Source organism: Nycticebus coucang, chromosome 10 (genome assembly GCF_027406575.1).
Source record: "Nycticebus coucang isolate mNycCou1 chromosome 10, mNycCou1.pri, whole genome shotgun sequence".
In the NCBI taxonomy this organism is placed as follows: domain Eukaryota; kingdom Metazoa; phylum Chordata; class Mammalia; order Primates; family Lorisidae; genus Nycticebus; species Nycticebus coucang.
In genome coordinates, this window is record NC_069789.1 from 123,727,154 (window position 1) to 123,747,393 (window position 20,240).

The window sequence follows — 20,240 nt, forward strand, 5'->3', positions numbered from 1 at the left end:
AATTACACTTCTGCCCCCCCATAGTCAACACTTCTCCTAGCCCCCCATAATCCTGATTTGGTTTTTGTTGTTGATATTCATTTGTTTGTTTTTCTTGAGTCAGGGTCTCGTTCAGTTGCATTAGCTAGAGTGCAGTAGTGTCATCATAGCTCACAGCAACCTCAAACTCCTAGGTTCAGGAAATCCTCCTCCTGCCTCAGCCTCACAAATAGCTGGGCCTACAGACAACCACCACGACAATGATTGGCTAATTTTTCTGTTTTTTTGTAGAGATGGAGGCTCACTGTTGCTCAGACTGATCTCAAACTCATAGATAGACTTTCATTACATACAGCAAAGGCAGTAGCCAAAGTATCAGAATTTGTGTTTGTTCCCTGAACCTCAATTCCCACAGGGGAAGTTGCAATACAACTTGAAACATAGTCAGGATTGGCAATTTCTGACAGTTTTTATGGAAACTAAATTAAAAAAAAAAAGACTTGAAATTCTACAAAAGAAAGTCACCTATACCATATTCCTTCAAGAAAGGCAGAAGTAAAAACAAAACAAAACAAAAAAGGCAGAAGTATGCTATTTGGAACATTGGTTCACAAATTTTAGGAGAAAAACTAATACCCTGCCAAAAAAAGGTAAGTTTTTGTGTGTGTGTGTTTTTTTTTTTGAGACAGAGTCTCAAGCTATCGCCCTGGGTAGAGTGTCATTGCTCACAGCAACCTCAAACTCTTGGGCTTAAGCCATTCTCTTGCCTCAGCCTCCCAAGTAGCTGAGATGCCCAGCTGTTTTTTGGTTGCAGTTAATCATTGTTGTTTAACAGCCCCGGGCTGGGTTCAAACCGGCCATCCTCAGTGTATGTGGCCAGCGCCCTACCCACTAAACTATGGGGCGCCACCCACAAGATTTTTTTAAATGATCTTTTAGTTCATCATTTAAATGTTCATCATCTAAAGATTTAGATTATTTATGAAAAATTCCTATGAAAAGTAAACATTTAACATTTCTGTTAAGGTCAAAATAATAATAATTCTTTTTTTTTGTTTAAGAGACAGAGTCTCACTGTTTTGCCCTGGTAGAGTGCTGTCGTGTCACAGCTCACAGCAACCTACAGCTCTTGGGCTCAGGTGATTCTCTTGTCTCAGCCTCCCAAGTAGCTGGGATTACAGGCGTCCGCCACAACGCCCGGCTTTTTTTCTGTTGCAGTTTGGCGGGGCCGGGTTTGAACCTGCCACCCTCGGCATATGGGGCCGGCGCCCCCCCACCCCACCCCCCCCCACTGAGCCACAGGCACGGCCCAAAATAGTTTTTTTTTTTGCAGTTTTTGGCCAGGGCTGGGTTTGAACCCGCCACCTCCGGCATATGGGGCCAGCGCCCTACCCCTTTGAGCCACAGGCACCCGCCCCTTAAATAGTTTTTAAACATACAGAAAAGTTGAAAGATTTGTACCAAAGAAACAAACCTACCTTCTAGATTCAATCATGGTTAACATTTTGCCATTTTTTTTTATCTGCACACATATTTTATTCTGAATCATTTAAAAGGAAGTTGCAAATATCCTGACACAGATACTTCATGCATTTTCTAAAAGGCCATTCTCCTACATAACCCTAATACTGTTATCTTATCTAAGGAGAAGTATGATAATTTTCTAAAATTAAAACTCCAACATTCTCTTTTTCAATTTTTCAATTGTCCCCAATGCCTTTTTCTGCCATATTTTTAAACTAGAATCCAATCGAAATTGTTTTTACATCTAAATTGTTTTTACATCTCATTTAGTCTATTTTAATCTAGAAAGAAAATGGTCCTTCCATCTTCCCCCACAATCCCCCAATAACACTGACAGATTAAGAATGTAGGTCAAGCCAGGTACAAAGGATCACACATGCAAGTCTAGCAGTTGGGAAACCAAGACAGGAAGATTGATTGAGGCCAGGAGGTTGAGATCAACCTGGACCACACAGGGAGACCTTATCTCTACAAAAAAATAGGAAAATTAGCCAGGTATGGTGGCACCGCCTGTAGTCCCAGTTACTTGGGAGGCTGAGGCATGAGGATCACTTGATCCCTGGAGTCTTGAGGTTTCTGTGAGTGAGGCTGAGGCCACTACACTCTAGCCCAGGTGACACAGCAAGACTGCCTCAAAACAACAACAAAGCAGGCCAGTTATCTCAGAGGACATCCTATCCTCTGGACTCATCTGGTAGTTTCATTACCAAAAGATTTTTTTAGCCTCTTTCGTAACATTTTTTTAAATCAGACAAAGACATAATTGGGATGAATGAGCAATTAATGAAAGGAAAACAAGTATTGGCGAATCAGTTCTCCCCGGCAGGGAGGGCAGGCCTAGGCATGGTGCCAGCCAACAGGTCCATGTCTTGGAAAGGCTGCCGGCACAGCTAACGGAGAGCTCAGGAGACAGCACAGGGATGCCTGGGTCAGTTTCTCAGAAGCTCTTGTTGCTTGCGATTTACACGGCCCAGCCATCCTCCTAGTGGTTGGCCCAGGCCGGTTCCCTGCCGATGTTGGGCAGAGTAAAGAACCGGGTCTGGGGAGGCGAGCTTTGGCTTTCCGGGGCCAGGTTGGCTGGGGCACAGTGGACTCACGGCGCCGGCGACGGACGGCAGAGCTGCCCACACCCCGCCAGCGCCCCGGACGGCCGCGCTGGGGCCCCCAGGTGTGCGGGACAGTGTGTCGGACAGTCACTGGAAGGGGGTAGGGGTAGGGGTGTCCACAGGGGCAGGGCAGGGAGGGACTTGGGCTGCTCTCCGGCTTCTGGGCAATGGAGCACCGGGGTCGGGGGATCCTGAGGTAGGAGGCGGTGAGCAGAGGTGCAGCGAGGAGGGCGCCGCTTGCCGGCCGGGCGGGGAAGAAGGTCCGCGCGGTGCTGAGAGGGATGCCCTCGGCCGCAAGTCCTTCCGAGCGGCTGCACTAGGTGGCAGCCAAGGGGACCGTCGGGGACGCAATAGAGGTCTTGAAGATTTGGGCAAAGGGAGATCGAAAGTCCAGCACAGCAACTTTCATGCCTTGACCTTGGAAATGCCGGGCAGCCCCTGCGGGGAACCGGCAGTCCCTTCTCTGCCAGGTGGCTGGAGACCCCTGAGGACAGAGGGCGGGGAGCCCAGGCAGGCGGCGTAATGAGCTGCCAGCGCCACTGTGGACTGAACGTCGAGCTATTATAATAATGTTTGTTTCACTTTCTGTCCAATTAGAAGTAATTCTACCGGCCGGGCGCGGTGGCTCATGCCTGTAATCCCGACACTTGGGAGAAAGAGACTGGTAGATTGCCTGAGCTCACGGGTTTGAGACCAGCCTGAGCCAGAGCAAGATCCCGACTCGAAAAAATATCCGGGCTTGTGCTGGGCGCCTGAAGTCCCTGTTACTCGGGAGGTTGAGGCAAGAGAATCGCTGGAGCCCAAGAGTTTGAGGTTGCTGTGAGCTGTGACGCCACTGCACTCTACCAAGGGAGACCAAGTGACTCTGTGTCAAAAAAAAAAAAAAAAAAAAAAGTAACTCGATGGTAAAGACTGCATCTGCTTCGCTTGCCACTTTATTCCTAGCACCTGGCACACAGGACGTGCTCAACACATAGCTACTGAATAAATAAATGGTTAACAGCAAACCTGGAGGAAAGATTTGCAACAGACCTACCAAACCATTAATATCTATGATATGCAAGGAGCTCCTTCAAATCAATAAGAAGACAATTTATAGCTCAGCGTTGTGGCGGGCGCCTGAAGTCCCAGCTACTCAGGAGGCTGAGGCAAGAGAATCGCCTAAGCCCAAGAGCTGGAGGTTGCTGTGAGCCGTGACTGCATAGCATTCTACCGAGGGCGACAAATACCGATAAATACTGTCTCTACAATATTAAAAATAAATAAAAAATAAAACTTAAGGGCAGTGCCTGTGGCTCAAAGGAGTAGGGCACTGGCCCCATATGCCAGAGGTGGCGGGTTCAAACCCAGCCCCGGCCAGAAACTGCAAAAAAAAAAAAAAAAGAAGACAATTTAATTTTTCCCAGTTAAGGAAAAAAACATGGTTTGAGGATATAAACGGACAGAAAAAGAAATCTAAACACATTGAATGCATATGGTATGTCAGGTTCTTTACCTGCAGTATTTCTAAGCTTCACAATAGCTCTATGAATGGGTACAGACAAAGAAATAGAGTGGTGATGTCATTGCTTAAGGCATGACTCTATATTGACGGAACCTAGATTTGAATTGGGGTATGTCTTTCACCAAAGCCAGTGCTTTTTTTAATTTTGGGGTTTGAGCCTCATCTACAATCAATTTCCCATCAAGAAAAAGAATTAAGAGCTCCTAAAAATAAAGAAAAAGCAAGAATTTAATGGAAGGCCAGGCTCAGTGGCTCATGCCTGTAATCCTAGCACTCTGGGAGGTCCAAGTGGGTGGATGGCTTGAGCTCAGGAATTCGAGACCACCCTGAGCAAAAGTGAGACCCCCCAAAAGCCCAAGAGTTTGGGGTTTTTTTTTGAAACAGAGTTTCAAGCTGTCACACTAGGTAGAGTGCCATGGCATCATCATAGCTCACGACAACCTCCAACTTTTGGGCTCAAGTGATCCTCTTGCCTAGTTTTTCTATTTTTAGCAGAGATAGGGTCTCACTCTTGTTCAGACTGGTCTCCTGGGCCTAAACAATTCTCTTGCCTCAGCCTCCCAAGTGCTGGGACTACAGGCACCGGCCACAACACTGGTCTATTTTGTGGTTGCAGCTGTCATTGTTGTTTGGCAGGCCTGGGCTGGATTCGAACCCACCAGCTCTGATGTATGTGGCTGGCGCCCCAGCCTCTGAACTACAGGCACCGAGCCCAAGAGAGTAAATCTCTGTTGATTAAGCCACCAATGTCGTAGTAATTTGTAATATGCATTTGTTAATGCTTGTCTGCAACATAAGAGTAGAAATGTTAATCGGACAGTTGGACATGTGAGTGTAGGGTCCAAGAAAGAAATCCAAGCTGGAGAAATAAATGTAGGAGTCGCCAGTTTTTAAGACAACAAAGTGGATGAATCATCAAGATAGACAGAAAAGACTGAAGCGTGACCTCTGGGACTCTGCTCAAAAGTCACCTGATGCATTCCTTGACCAGTATACACCCCTCCACCCCACAACAGTACCTATAGCCCTTCCCTGCTGTTTTCTTCAAAGCACTTAACTGCCTTCTAACACAACACTCAAAGGGTTTTACTAGGGCGGCGCCTGTGGCTCAGTCAGTAGGGCGCCGGCCCCATATACCGAGGGTGGCGGGTTCAAACCCGGCCCCAGCCAAACTGCAACAAAAAAATAGCCGGGCATTGGGGCGGGCGCCTGTAGTCCCAGCTACTCGGGAGGCTGAGGCAAGGGAATCGCTTAAGCTCAGGAGTTGGAGGTTGCTGTGAGGTTGTGTGTGAGGTCACGGCACTCTGAGGGCCATAAAGCAAGACTCTGTCTCTACAAAAAAAAAAAAAAAGGGTTTTACTAACTAGTTTGGTGTCTGTTTCCCCCATTACAAGATGTGCCCCAGGAGAGTAAGGATTTTTGTCTTGTTCACGGCTGTGTTCCCAGAGCCTAGAACAATGCCTGGCACATACTAGGTGCACAATAATTTTTTTTTTTTTTTTTGAGACAGAGCCTCAAGCTGTCGCCCTGGGTAGAGTGCCGTAGCATTACAGCTCACAGCAACCTCCAACTCCTGGGCTCAAGCGATTCTCCTGCCTCCGCCTCCCAAGTAGCTAGGACTACAGACACCTGCCACAACGCCCAGCTATTTTTTGTTTGCAGCCGTCATTGTTGTTTGGCGGGCCCGGGCTGGATTCGAACCCGCCAGCTCAGGTGTATGTGGCTGGCGACTTAGCCACTTGAGCCACAGGCGCCAAGCCAATTTTTTTTTTTTTTTTTTTAACGTATGAATGAGAGCTCAGAACAGGGGTGGAAATGGGTCAGGAAGGCTTTTTGGATGCAGAGGGGCTTTAGGGAGTTAGCTAGGAATACAGAACAGGGGTAGAGGACACGGCCCGTGAAAAGGCCTAAGTATGAGCCCTGATTACTTGGGTCCTCGCACCGCGAACGGCAAACGGAAAGCGAGGTTAGGGTAGAAAACGCTACACTAGCAAAGGCTGGGAGTACAGACAGCAAACTGAGTGGGCGGTGTTTTGAGAAGCTGACGAATCCCCACCCACTGAGCGCGCTGCGCTGCGGGCGGGGCTGAGACGGGGGCGGAGCTACGCGGTGGCGTCACGCGCCTCACTTTGTCGCGCGCCTGCGCTCCTTTCCACGTGCGATAGTCCGGGACTCGTGGAGTTAGGGACGCCGCAGACGCCAAGTCGAGCCCGTCAGCGCTCGCCATGAAGCCAGGTGCAGACTGGGGTTAGGGTCGGGGATCAGGGACTAAGTAAGAATTCAGGTGCCAGGCCAGAGTCGGAGGGGTGGGGCCTTGGCCTGTGACTGGGGTTCTGAGCCCAGGATCCGGTCTCAGGTGGGAAAGGGGTTCCTAGTTTCGCCCGGAGATCGATCCTGAGCCCAGGAAGTCTAGGAGTGGAAAGCTGCTGCTGCATTCGGAGGTCACGGTCTTGAGTCAGAAGTCTTGGGACTGGGGGTCTTGATCTGGGATTCGTCTCATTGAAGCCGTCATTAGGGATTTTTGGATATTGGGCCTGAGGCAACACTCTAGGGTCCTGACCCAAAAGACCCAGGCAGTCTGAGGTCTCAGATCTCTGAGCGTGATTCTGGGGACTCTAGCTTGAGTAGGAGATCGGGAGTCCCTGTTTTGGGTCCAAGAAGCATTCCCTGTCGCCGCTGCCACTACCACACCCTGCGCCCCCAACTCGAAAAGTCAGCGTTTTCGAGTTGGTTGGAGTGTCTGGGCACTCGCATCTTGGTCGTGTATGGCCCTCTCTGACTCACTTGCACCCTCTACAATTACAAAGGGGCGGGTCCCCAGAGATGGAGTGGAGACGTTGGACCTAAGATTCCCAGCTCCCCGGTGAGACTTAACAAGCTTTCCATTACCTGGGGGCAGGGGAAGGATAGTCACAGGATGTGAGTTTGGGTATTAATCATTTGATTTTCCACAAGATTCTGATGAACCCACTCAGTTCCCTCATGGTGGAATGATCGGAGTCATTCAGAAGGACCTCAGCTGAATGGGCTTCAATTCTGGCTCAACTTTTTAGCCTGCTGTGTGGCCTTGGGAATGTGGCTTTACCTCTCTGGGCCTTAGGTGTTTTGTTTTTTTTTTTTTATCAATAAAATGGCACTCATTTAGGATTAAGCGAGGTCATATTTAATTTTTTTAAAAAGCACAGAAGTTGACATGAATTGGCTCTGTCACTTTCTCAAAGAGAACAAAATCAGGGTCTTTCTTGGCAGTGTAAGGAGTCCCTTAATAAGATCTGTCCAACTGCCACTCCTTGTGTGAGAACTTGCTCTACTGAGTTTGGCAAATTTTTCACTGTGGCTAGAAGCATTTGTTTCCCCAGTATAGGCTTTCTTTTTTCCCCTTCTTTTGTGTGTGGCGAAGTAGGAGTCACCTGGGAGGAGATTTGTAGATCCTTGCCTCCTTCCCAAGCTCCCTTTCTCTTCAATGTTTGGGGATCCCCCGATGAATTGGGATGGGCAAGCTAGGCTGTGTCTTTTCTGCTGAGACCCTGGCATGCCTGCAGGCATCCTGTAATTCCCTTAAGAATGGAGGATACCCCTTCCTCCTCCAGCCTTTCTTCATTGTGTAATAGAATGTGAAGTTGCAGAGATAGTTGGGAGTCAGCTCTTCAATAAGAATTTTAGTCTTTCAGCAGGGGCGTGGTGCAGTCTGATTGATATTTTGAAATGGGATCCTTCTTTATGTATAAAGACTTCGAGGTATAAAACACGAAAGCCTCAATAGTTGGAAGTGTGTTGCTACAGCTAACTGATGTGGCTTGGACAAGCAGTGACAAATTATCATGATTTGGAAATATATTTTGGGTTTTTTTGTTTTGTTTTTGTTTTTGAGACAGAGCCTCAAGCTGTCACCCTGGGTAGAGTGCTGTGACATCACAGCTCAGAGCAACCTCCAGCTCCTGGGCTTAAGCAATTCTCTTGCAATGGCCTTCCAAGTAGCTGGGACTACAGGCGCCTGCCACAACGCCTGGCTATTTTTTGGTTGTAGTTGTCATTGTTGTTTGGCAGGCCCGTGCTGGATTCAAACCCGCCGGCTCTGGTGTATGTGGCTGGCGCCTTAGCCACTTGATCTACAAGCGCCAAGCCTGGGAATATGTTTTGAAGATAGAGCCTACTGAGTGTGTGTGAGTGAGAGAGGAGTCAAGGATAACTAAGGGTTTGGGAGTATGTAGCTGGAAGGATGGAGTTGCCAATTTTGAGATGAGGAAGGCGAGCAGATTTTAAACCAGGGGATTTATGAAACCCACCCCCCAATTTTCCCTTCCCAAGGTTTTATGTGAACATGTATTTTTCTGAGGAGTGGGTTCTTTTGGTACATTTTTCTGAGAGCTCCAGGATCTGAAATGGATTGAGGTATGTTTTGAGTATCTGGGATTGAAAGTTTATGTTCTTGATTATTGCACCCATGAACTTAACCACACTTCCCAGGTGTCTTTTCTATCAGGCCTGTGTTGAGAGTCTCACAGGCTAACTAGTGGCTTTTCCTCTGAATGGGAAGAAGGGACTCATTCCTCTGAGTTTGAGTAATAATATTCAAACTACATGCCAGGGAGTGTATTATGTAAAGTGCTTTGTGTGTGTTAGGTCATTTGATCTTTTTTTCTTTTTTTTTTTTTGAGACAGAGTCTCAAGCTGTTACCCTGGGTAGAGTGCTGTGACATCACAGCGCACAGCAACCTCAAACTCCTGGGCCCAAGTGATTCTCTTGCCTCAGCCTTCCAAGTATCTGGGACTACAGGCACCCACTATAATGCCCAGCTATTTTTTGGCCCGGGCTGGATTCGAAGCTGCCAGCTCTGGTGTATGTGGCTGGTGCCCTAGCCACCTGAGCTACAGGCGCCAAGCCAGATCATTTGATCTTTACAATGCTATGATGCCGGCACTGTATTATCTTAGTGTCTCTGTATTATGGGTGAAGTTTTCTAGACTCTCACAGACCTTCCACAGACTCTACAATCACGAATGGCAGGGTATGGCCAGTCTCCCTGTATGGGACACATGAGCTGCTTAAGGGAGGAGACCAGCATTTCCTTAGTCACCACTGGATCACCTGCTTTCTAAATAAACACAGAAGGTGCTTTTTAAGAGTCGTCAGCAGACAGTTGCTCATTTAGTATTTATTGAGCCCATACTTTGTGCCAGATACTATGTGGGGTGCTAGGGATATAGTGATGACCAAACAATTTAAAATCCCTGTCCATTTGGAGCTTGATTCTAGTGGGGGAGGCAGGCAGTAATAATAGTAAAAATACTACATGCGATAATTGACATGAAGGGAAACGAAGCAGTGTAAGTGTAAAGGAAGGCCCTTCTGAGGAAGTAACATTTCATCAGATACCCAAATGCAGCGAAGGGGTGGAGAGCCATGCCCAAATGTTTGTAGGGGCTGGGCAGTGGGAACAGCACGATTAAGATTTAGATGGTGAACAGTTTATGTCCTGTAGTGGGGAAGGGTGTGAGTAAGGTCAGAGAAGTCCACAGAGGCCAGCTCAAAGGGTGGTGGTTCTCAATTGGGGTCACACATTATAGTCACCTGGTGAGCTTTAAAAACATTCCCAAATTAATCTCTAGGTTCCAGGGGTTAGCCAAGTGTTGGACTTACTGTTTTGGGGTTTTACAAACCAGGGAAAGGAATTTTTATTTCATTTTGGATACGGTGAGGAAACCACTGGAGGGATTCAGGCCAGGGAATGAGGAGATCTGATTTGCTGGGAGGTGGGGGTTGTCCTTTTTATTTATTTTGAAACAGTTTCACTTTGTTACCCAGGATAGAATGCCATGACATCATCATAGCTCACAGCAACCTCAAACTCCTGGGTTCAAGTGATCCTTCTGCCTCAGCCTCCTGAACAAATAGGACTACAAGCACCCACCACAATGCCTGGCTAATTTTTTCTATTTTTAGTAGAGATGGGGTCTGGCTCTTGCTCAGGCTAGTCTCAAACTCCTGAGCTCAAGCAATCTGCCTACCAGCCTGAGCTTCCCAGAGCATTAGGATTACAGAGATGATCCACCACTTCTGATTTGCTGTTTTTAAAAGGTCATTAGCTGTGGCTCGGCACCCCTGGCGCCACATACATGGAGGCTGGCAGGTTCAAACCCGCCCCAGGCCTGCTAAACAACAATGACAACTGCAACCAAAAAAAAAAAAAAAAGATGGGCATTGTGGCAGGTGCCTGTAGTCCCAGCTACTTGGGAGGCTGAGACAAGAGGATCACTTAAGCCCAAGAGTTTGAGGTTGTTGTGAGCTGTGATAATACAGCACTCTACCAAGAGCAATATAGTGAGACTCTGTCTCAAAAAAAAAGATCATTAGCTGCCCTGTGGAAAGTAAACTATAGAGGGAGTAAAAGATAAACAACTTTTGGTGAGGTTTGGGAGTTTTGAAAATTAGACTTAATTTTAAATTTTAAAAGATTAAATTAGGACTATCTATTAAAAGTTGTTTTTTTTTTGTTTGTTTTTCAGCTATGTACAGTAGCTTATGCCTGTAATCCCAGCACTTTGGGAAGCTGAGGTGGGAGGATCACTTTAGGCTGGGGGTTTGAGACCAGCCTGGGCAACACAGTGAGACCCTGTCTCTATAAATAAAAATATTAGCTAGGCATGGTGGTACATGTCTGTATTCCCAGCTGTTCGGGAGGCTGAGGCAGGAGGATCACTTCAGCCCAGGAGTTAGAGGCTGCAGTGAGCTCATTGGTGCCGCTGCAGTCCAGCCTGGGTAACAGAACAAGACCCCATCTGGGAAAAAAATAAAGGTTACATTTTTATCTTTAATACCATTAAGATGCATGAAGCTTTCATAGAGTGTGGACAGAACATACCTTTACAAAAATTTTAGCAAATTTATTATTGAATAGTTTACATCAAGTAATTTTTGACCATCACTAACTTTGAAACTATTGTTTATTTATTTATTTATTTTTTTGTAGAGACAGAGTCTCACTTTACTGCCCTCAGTAGAGTGCTGTGGCGTCACACGGCTCACAGCAACCTCCAGCTCTTGGGCTTACATGATTCTCTTGCCTCAGACTCCTGAGCAGCTGGGACTACAGGCGCCCGCCCCAACGCCCGGCTATTTTTTTGTTGCGGTTTGGCAGGGGCTGGGTCTGAACCCGCCACCCTTGGTATATGGGGCCAGCGCCCTACTCACTGAGCCACAGGCGCCCTATTTATTTATTTTTGAGACAGAGTCTCACTTTGTCACCCGTGGTAGAGTGCCGTGGCATCACAGCTCAGAGCAACCTCCAACTCTTGGGCTTAAGTGATTCTCTTGCCTCAGCCGCCCAAGTAGCTGGGACAACAGGCGCCCACTACAATGCCCAGCTATTTTTTGTTGAAATTCTCATTGCTGTTTTAGCTGACCCGGGCGGAGTTCGAACCCACCACCCTTGGTATATGGGGCCAGTGCCCTACCCACTGAGCCACAGGTGCCACCTGAGACTATTGTTTTTAACTCATGATTTTTTCAGAATAGTACTTCAGAGCTTTTGAAACCGTCACAGAAAAGCTCAGTATTGAATCTTTTAGCACCAGAATTTTGTCTGTTTTTAAACATTGTTTTGTGTGCAATGAAGAATGCTTGCTGTCCTGAAGTGATGACAATAAAGTCTGTCTGAATCTATTTTTTCTTAAATATTTTTACTTCATTATCAACTCCTAAACTGTTGCCCATCCTTGAAGGATGTTATGGATTTTTTTCCTTCAGCAGGAAAGGACTTGCTCAAGCTTGGAAGGAGAGAGACAAGTTAGCAGGGAAGAACATCATGCTGAACTTCCCCTTGTTTGGGGGTTAGAGTTGACGCCTTTCTTCCAGATAAAAGACCAGGAGGGGTGGGAAGCCATGAAGACGTTTCCAGGGTCTAGGGGACCCTGTTCACAGTACTTGCACATAATGTTGACTATAGAACGAGTTCCTGCAGATTTACTATCAAACAAAGAAAACCAGAATGTTAGCAGTAACTTGTGTCTACCTATAATATCGCCTTCCCGGGAGTCAGGATCACGAGTTTTGCGTTTATTGTTCCCTTGCCTCTTTTCTTGGGGTGAGGGGTTACTACCTATACCAATACAGCATAGCCTTGTTTAATTTTAGTCGCTGCTGCACTTTATTAAAAGGATAATGTATTAGGGCGGCGCCTGTGGCTCAAGGGGTAGGGCGCTGGTCCCATATGCCGGAGGTGGCAGGTTCAAACCCAGCCCCGGCCAAAAAAATAAAAAAAATAAAAAAAAAGGATAATGTATTATATGTGTTTTCCTAGCACTTGCTTTTTCACTTAACATGATTGTGAGATTTATCTCTCTGTTGTGTATATCTGAGGATCGTTTGTATTGTTGATTATGAATATTCTATTTTATTTATCCATTCTATGAGGGGAGTTTGAGTTAGTCCTATTTGGGTGTTCTTGGACATGGTGTCTAGCCTGAGTGGAATTGTTTAACCTTTTAAGCTTCATTCCCTGTTACCTGTTTTTGTTTCCACCATAGGTTTTAGTCCCCGTGGGGGTGGCTTCGCCGGCCGTGGGGGCTTTGGTGATCGTGGCGGTCGAGGTGGAGGCCGAGGAGGTTTCGGTGGGGGTCGAGGTCGAGGTGGAGGCTTTAGAGGCCGTGGACGAGGAGGAGGAGGAGGAGGAGGAAGAGGTAAGTGAAGTTGAGGAGGGATGATGGAGGATGCCTTCGTGGGGCGGAGGGTGAGGAGGGAGGAGATCTGGGGTCTCCATCTCTTACTGCATCTCTCACTGACAGGTGGAGGCTTCCAGTCTGGTGGCAACCGGGGGCGTGGTCGGGGAGGAGGAAAGAGAGGGAACCAGTCTGGGAAGAATGTGATGGTGGAACCTCATCGGCATGAGGGTGAGTGAGGAAGACAGGAAACCAACTGAGATTAGGGGTGGAGCGGGGCCCAAGTCCTCACCCCAGCTTCGGTCCCCTCACCTAGGTGTCTTCATTTGTCGAGGAAAGGAAGATGCACTAGTCACCAAGAATCTGGTCCCTGGAGAATCAGTTTATGGAGAGAAGAGAGTCTCGATTTCGGTGAGACCTGGGCTCCTGACCAAGCCACCAGGGTTCCAGTTGATAAGGAAACCAACAGCCTGGTCTCCCTCCCCCACTATGTGTCCTACACATGACAGGGATCATCTTAATACATAAGACAGACCATCCACCACCACCCCCCCCATGCCTCTGTGGCTCCACATTGCCCTTAGGTTAAAGTCCTGAGTCTTCACTGTGGGTGGACTCAAAGGCTCTGCACATTCTAGTTCCCCTCCCCATCCCCTGGCCCCATCTCTTCCTACCATCCCCCAGCAAAGTGCCCTGCAGCCACACCCTCTCTCACCAACCTTGCTGTTTCTTCTCCCAGCTCTGTCTGAGGCTGATTCCTTCTCATCATGTATCTGGTCAGATGTCACCTTGTCATTTTGACAAGGCCACCTCACATCACAACACTGTGTCAAAAGCAGCCCTCACTGCCCATCCCTCATCCTGTCATCCCATGTCACTTTCTTTACGGCCAGGCCTGTCTGCTCTCCCTCTGCCTGGAATGCTCTTCCCCAGGTAACTTGGAAGGCGCCTCTCCTTCAAGTCTATAGTTCAGCTCTTCCCTGGCCCTCTTTCTCTCTTTCATCTGTTCCTTGCCTAGCTCTTCATACTCCCTATCTTCTTTCCTGGCTTGATCTTCTGTTCTTAGCACCTGTCACCGCCTAATAGGTCATGTTATATTTAATTAGTTCAGTGAATACTTGGGCCTTAAGAGCAGAGATCTTTGTCGTGTATCACCAGGATTGAATCTGTTAGCACCAGAAATCTGTATCCCCATTGCCTAGAGCAGGGACAGGCACAGAGCAGGTGCTGGCACAATGGATATTTGTTGAATGAGTACCTAGGTCTTACTCTTACTCTTTGTGTTTATTCTCTATTACTGTCCCTTCTGCCTGAGTCAGTAGCCTCCATGAGAAGACAGGGACTGCATCTGTCATGCTCACTGCTGTATTCTCATCTTCACAGAACTGCCCAGTTCCTTTCAAGGGCCCCAAGGTTAAGGGTAACGAGGTCCTGCAGGAGAGCCTAGCACTAGGACGGCTCCTGTGGCTCAGTGAGTAGGGTGCCGGCCCCATATACCCAGGGTGGCGGGTTCAAACCCGGCCCTGGCCAAACTGCAATAAAAAAATAGCCAGGCATTGTGGCGGGCACCTGTAGTCCCAGCTACTTGGCAGGCTGAGGCGAGAGAATCGACTAAGCCCAAGAGCTGGAGGTTGCTGTGAGCTGTGACACCACAGCACTCTACCAAGGGCCATAAAGTGAGACTCTGTCTCTTAAAAAAAAAAAAAAAAGAGCCCAGCACTGACTTCCATCCCCATCTCTCCATCCCCATCTCTCCTTGTCCAGGAAGGAGATGACAAAATTGAGTACCGAGCCTGGAACCCCTTCCGCTCCAAGCTGGCAGCAGCAATTCTGGGTGGTATAGACCAGATCCACATCAAGCCAGGGGCCAAGGTGCTCTACCTTGGGGCTGCCTCAGGCACCACCGTCTCTCATGTCTCTGACATTGTAGGCCTGGTGAGTGGATGGGTGAGGAGGGTGAGTACAGGTAGGGGGGATACAGGAAGATAGGACAGACCACTTCTCTCCTCTGCCACTGCACTGTGTGACTTAGGGCAAAGCCCTTCCCCTTCACAGTGCCTATAAGTAAAAAGGGCGGTTTGAACCAGGTAGTCTCTTGTAGCCTTGCCGCTGCAATCTTGGCCTCAAGAGAAGAGGTGTGCACTGCTGGAAACTAAGGCAGGTCAAGCTTGAGCTCAGGAGCTCAGGAGTTCGAGACCATCCTGAGCAAGAGCAAGACCTCATCTCTAATAAAATAGAAAAATTAGCCAGACATTGTGGTGGGTGCCTGTAGTCCCAGTTACTTGGGAGGCTCTAGCAAGAGAATCGCTCGAGCCCAAGAGTTTGAGGTTGCTGTGAACTGTGATGCCACAGCACTCTACCCAGGGCAATAGTGAGACTCTGTCTCAAAAAAAAAAAAGGAAGAGGTGCGGGTATAGGTGTGGCTGACCAACATTAGAAGAGATTCATCTGGGAGTTTAGGTAACACACTGATTTGATTGCCCTCTTTAAAAATTCAAGTGCTGGCTGGGCAAGGTGGCTCATGCCTGTAATCCTAACACTCTGGGAGGCCAAGGTAGGTGGATTGCTTGAGCTCAGGAGTCCGAGACCAGCTTGAGCAAGAGAGAGAGAGAGAGACCCTGTCTCTACTAAAAATAGAAAAACTCCTGGAGCGTAGTGGTACACACCTGTAGTCCTAGCTACTTAGAAAGCTGAGGCAGGAGGGTTACTCAAGCCCAAGAGTTTGAGGTTGCTGCAAGCTGTGACACCATGGCACTCTACCCAGGGCAACATAGTGAGACTCTATCTCAAAAAAAATCAAGTCCCCTTAATCTGGTTTTCTGGCTTCTCTTGAAAGAACCAGGAATTCTCATGGTTTCCAGGCCTGCATTCTGTATAACTATATCTATTTTTCCATTTAATGGACACCCAGACATCTCACTTCATTGCCCCTTATTTCTTTATGTGATTCTAGGCTGTTTAGTGCTTTAAAACCCCAGGCTTTCGGGCGGCGCCGTGGCTCAGTTGGTAAGGCGCCGGCCCCATATACTGAGGGTGGCGGGTTCAAACCCGGCCCCGGCCAAACTGCAACCAAAAGAATAGCTGGGCGTTGTGGCGGGCGCCTGTAGTCCCAGCTACTCGGGAGGCTGAGGCAAGAGAATCGCTTAAGCCCAGGAGTTGGAGGTTGCAGTGAGCTGTGTGAGGCCACGGCACTCTACCCGAGGGCCATAAAGTGAGACTCTGTCGGGCCGGTGCCTGTGGCTCAAGGAGTAGGGTGCCAGTCCCATATGCCGGAGGTGGCGGGTTCAAACCCAGCCCCGGCCAAAACTGCAAAAAAAAAAAAAAAAAAGTGAGACTCTGTCTCTACAAAAAAAGAAAAAAAACCCAGGCTTTCATTAGACATTTAATATTGTGGCTTTTTGCAAGTTACCCAACCTCTCTGAGTTTTAAGTTGACTCCTCTGGAAAACAGGGTAATTGAGAAGATTAAATTAATTCCTTAAGGAGCTTAAGGCACTGCCTGGCCTGTAGAATACGTTCAGCCTTTCTTGCTTCATCTCTGTGCCTTGGCTTCCTGGTTTTAAACTTCTTTTGGGAGCCTGGACTCTTAGTTAAGGCAACTTGGGATTGGGTAGTTTTGCTACTTGCTGAATAACCCATGGTCAGTGACTTCGTGTCTCTGAGCCTCAGTTATTTCATATGTAAAATGGACATACAATATTCATTACATAGTAGGGCTTTGGGGATCAAAGAGATACTGTGTGTTGTGTATGGGCCCAAAAATAGGTACACCATACATGAGAACTGGAATCATTGTTCAGCATTATTTGATTTATTTTAGGATGGTCTAGTCTACGCAGTTGAATTCTCCCACCGCTCTGGCCGTGACCTCATTAATTTGGCCAAGAAGAGGACCAATATTATTCCTGTGATTGAGGATGCTCGGCACCCACACAAATACCGAATGCTTATCGGTGAGAGGTCTGGGAGGTGGCCCAGTTGGGGTAGGACAGACCACTCTGGGTTTCCTGGAAGAGGCCAGTGGAGCCCTCATTTGGATGGAATTGGAGCGGATGAGGAGGTCTCTTGAGTCTGTAGAAATGGAAAGGGGGTGAGGGGAGCCAGATGAGGTTGTGGAGGTGGCATCTCAGCTTTAGGGTCTCAGATGTTGGCTCCTTTGGGGGGCGAGCCTCCTCTCCTCCATTCTACTCCCCCTCTCATTAACTTCCTGCCTCCCTCCAAAATATGATCCTTACCACACTGCCCTCCCCCTCAACTTGTACATAAAAGCCTCCTTCAAGGGTCCTGTTGTTATCATCATCTGGTGAGATCATAGCCCAGAAACAAAACTACATGTGGCCTGGCCCAGAGGGGCCCATTGTGAAATTATTTTATTTTTTAAATTCAAAAATATAAAAAATGGAAAACCTTATAAATCACCCCCAGAGGTAAGTGATAAAAACAATTTGATGCCTTCTTTTCCCAATTTCTAAAGAATCAGTTTTCATTACATCACTTTAATTTTTTAAAAAATTTTACTACATTAAAAAATACTTTCATTTTACTTGTTTTTTTTTTTTTTGTAGAGACAGAGTCTCACTTTATGGCCCTCGGTAGAGTGCCGTGGCCTAGCTCACAGCAACCTCCAACTCCTGGGCTTAAGCGATTCTCTTGCCTCAGCCTTCCGAGTAGCTGGGACTACAGGCGCCCGCCACAACGCCCGGCTATTTTTTGGTTGCAGTTTGGCCGGGGCCGGGTTTGAACCCACCACCCTCGGTATATGGGGCTGGCGCCTTACCGACTGAGCCACAGGCGCCGCCCATTTTACTTGTTTTTTATTTGTGATTTTTTTTCCATTCATTCATACCATCCCCCTTGTCCTGCAACTTGCTTTCATTTGACAGTCCTGCAGACACTCTTGCCTATAAGTACTCACTTTTACTTGTCTTTTTGATGACGTGTCTGTCTCCCCCTAGACCTGGGAGCGTCGAGGGCTCGTCTCTATGTCCCCCACACCAAGCCCAGGGCTGGCCACAGAGTAGGTGGCAACCGTGGTTTACAAGAGGAGTGAATGAATGATGTGACTGTGGGTTTTGGACCCATCTTGGGGGCACTTGGAGGGAGATGGATCAGTGGGAGGGAGTGAGACCGGAGGCAGGGAGACTGTCCCAGGAGGAAACTGCTGATACCGTATAAGCCCCAGGGGAAGATCTGGGATGATGTCTGGTAAATTTGACTTTTAACTGCTGCCCCTTTCTTCTTAGCAATGGTGGATGTGATCTTTGCAGATGTGGCCCAGCCAGACCAGACCCGGATTGTGGCCCTGAATGCCCACACCTTCTTGCGTAATGGAGGACACTTTGTGATTTCCATTAAGGTACAGGACTTGGAGGAGTCTAAGATGGAGTTGCAATGTCCCAGGGAGCCATCTTCTTTATCCATGTCAGTTGGGCAGCCAAGTAAAGGGGCCTCTTACCACTAATGTCTCAGTCTACTCCCAGCCTTTATCCTACCCCTACAAGTTGCCCCCCCATCCCTCAGATAGCACATGGTAAAACATGTGTGCAAAACTGAAAGCTTTGTTCTTAAAGAACCTAGAGAGTATAGTGGGTAAGTGCGTGATTACTGACTCTGACCATCTTGAGTTTGAATTCCAGTTTGCTCTGTGACATTGACAAAGTTAACCCCCGTGCTAGTTTCTTCACTTACAAAATATCTCAGTCCAGTCTCTTTTAGGATTAATGTAAGGATTAAATTAATCAATATATGCCAAGTGTTTAGAACAGATCCTGGCTTAAAATAGACACTGGATAAATGATAGGTACATGTTTCTTTTTTTTTTTTTTTGTAGAGACAGAGTCTCACTTTATCCCCCTTCAGTAGAGTGCCGTGGCGTCACACGGCTCACAGCAATCTCCAACTCCTGGGCTTAGGCGATTCTCCTGCCTCAGCCTCCCGAGTAGCTGGGACTACAGGCACCCGCCACAACGCCCGGCTATTTTTTTGTTGCAGTTTGGCTGGGGCCAGGTTTGAACCCGCCACCCTCGGTATATGGGGCCCGCGCCCTGCTCACTGAGCCACAGGCACCGCCCTGATAGGTACATCTTTCAAAACATTTTAACATACAAAGAATTTGTACTCTTCACCAGGTTCACCATATGTTAGCCTTTTCCTACATTGGTTTTATTATTCCCAGCTGTATTACTATTATTAAAGAAGAAGTAGAGAAAAAAAATTCCAGGGTATAAAATTTAAACACTAGTTTTTAGAAAAATAGGACTCTGTGTAAAGCTTTAAATCCAAACCAAACTTAAAACTTGTTTAATGAAAGCTTTAACCACATTTCCAAAATCTGCGTGTCTTACTCTGTTTTATGCTGTTAAAGAGGAGTACCACAGACTGGATAATTTATAATAAATTTCATTCATGGTTCTGGAGGCTGGGAAATCTGGGATCAAGAGTCTGCTTCTGGGCTCGGCGCCTGCGGCTCAAGCAACTATGGCGTCGGCCACATACACCCTAGCTGGTGGGTTCAAATCTATCCAGGGCCGCCAAACAGCTGCAACCAAAAAATAGGCGGGCGTTGTGGCGGGCGCCTGTAATCCCATCTACTTGGGAGGCGGAGGCAGGAGAATCGCTTAAGCCCAGGAGTTGGAGGTTGCTGTGAGCTGTGATGCCATGGCACTCTACCCAGGGCGACAGCTTGAGGCTCCATCTCAAAAAAAAAGAGTCCACTTCTGGAGAAGGCCTTCTTGCTACATCATCCTGTGGCAGAAGTGGGTAAGAGCAAGAGAATGTGTGCAGGAAAGGGTGAGAGCAGGAGAGAAAAGAGGGCATAATGAATTCTTTTTATGAGGCTCTCTCGTGATGGTATTAATCTAGGACTTAAACCTCTTAAAGGTCCCACTGTCAACATTGTTGGACTGGGAATTAAATTTCCAACACGTGAACTTTGAGGGATGTATTAGAAACATAGGCACTGAATTTCACTTGAGTTTCCGAAGAAAACGTACATTTGCTTTAAAGAGAAAAAAAAGAAAAGGGAAAACAGGCCAAAGCTGAAGTGCATACTTTAAACCCTTTCTCCTCTGTAGGCCAACTGCATAGACTCCACGGCCTCAGCAGAGGCGGTATTTGCCTCAGAAGTGAAAAAAATGCAGCAGGAGAACATGAAGCCCCAGGAGCAGCTGACCCTAGAGCCATACGAAAGAGACCACGCCGTGGTCGTGGGTGTGTACAGGTGAGTGGGGGGGAGGGGGTCAGTAATCAGGAGAGCGCGCTGACCCGCGCACCCAGAGTGCCATCCATGTTCCTGGGAGCCGCCCCTCACTCCTGTCTTCCTCTCACAGGCCACCCCCCAAGGTGAAGAACTGAAGTTCAGTGCTGTTTGGATTCCCAGACATGTGTTGTTGATACTGTTGCACGTGTGTTTTTCTATTAAAAGACTCGTTGGTCTCCCCTGCGTGCTGATGATTGCTCTGTGACCGCGGT

General features: G+C 47.7%; 1 protein-coding gene across 2 annotated transcripts; it reads left to right on the forward strand.

Moving 5' to 3' along the window:
* Nucleotides 1-6,267: 6,267 nt before the first annotated feature.
* FBL (fibrillarin) lies at nucleotides 6,268-20,204 on the forward strand. Of its 2 annotated transcripts, XM_053604338.1 has the most exons (9): nucleotides 6,268-6,348; nucleotides 12,640-12,792; nucleotides 12,898-13,002; nucleotides 13,088-13,182; nucleotides 14,536-14,706; nucleotides 16,591-16,723; nucleotides 18,014-18,126; nucleotides 19,844-19,989; nucleotides 20,099-20,204. In XM_053604338.1, the coding sequence occupies exons 1-9, from the start codon at nucleotides 6,339-6,341 to the stop codon at nucleotides 20,121-20,123; spliced, it is 951 nt and encodes a 316-aa protein (XP_053460313.1). In that variant the 5' UTR covers nucleotides 6,268-6,338; the 3' UTR covers nucleotides 20,124-20,204. The 2 variants fall into 2 exon arrangements, with proteins under 2 accessions (XP_053460313.1, XP_053460314.1); XM_053604339.1 differs by lacking the exon at nucleotides 14,536-14,706.
* The last annotated feature ends 36 nt before the right edge of the window (nucleotides 20,205-20,240 follow it).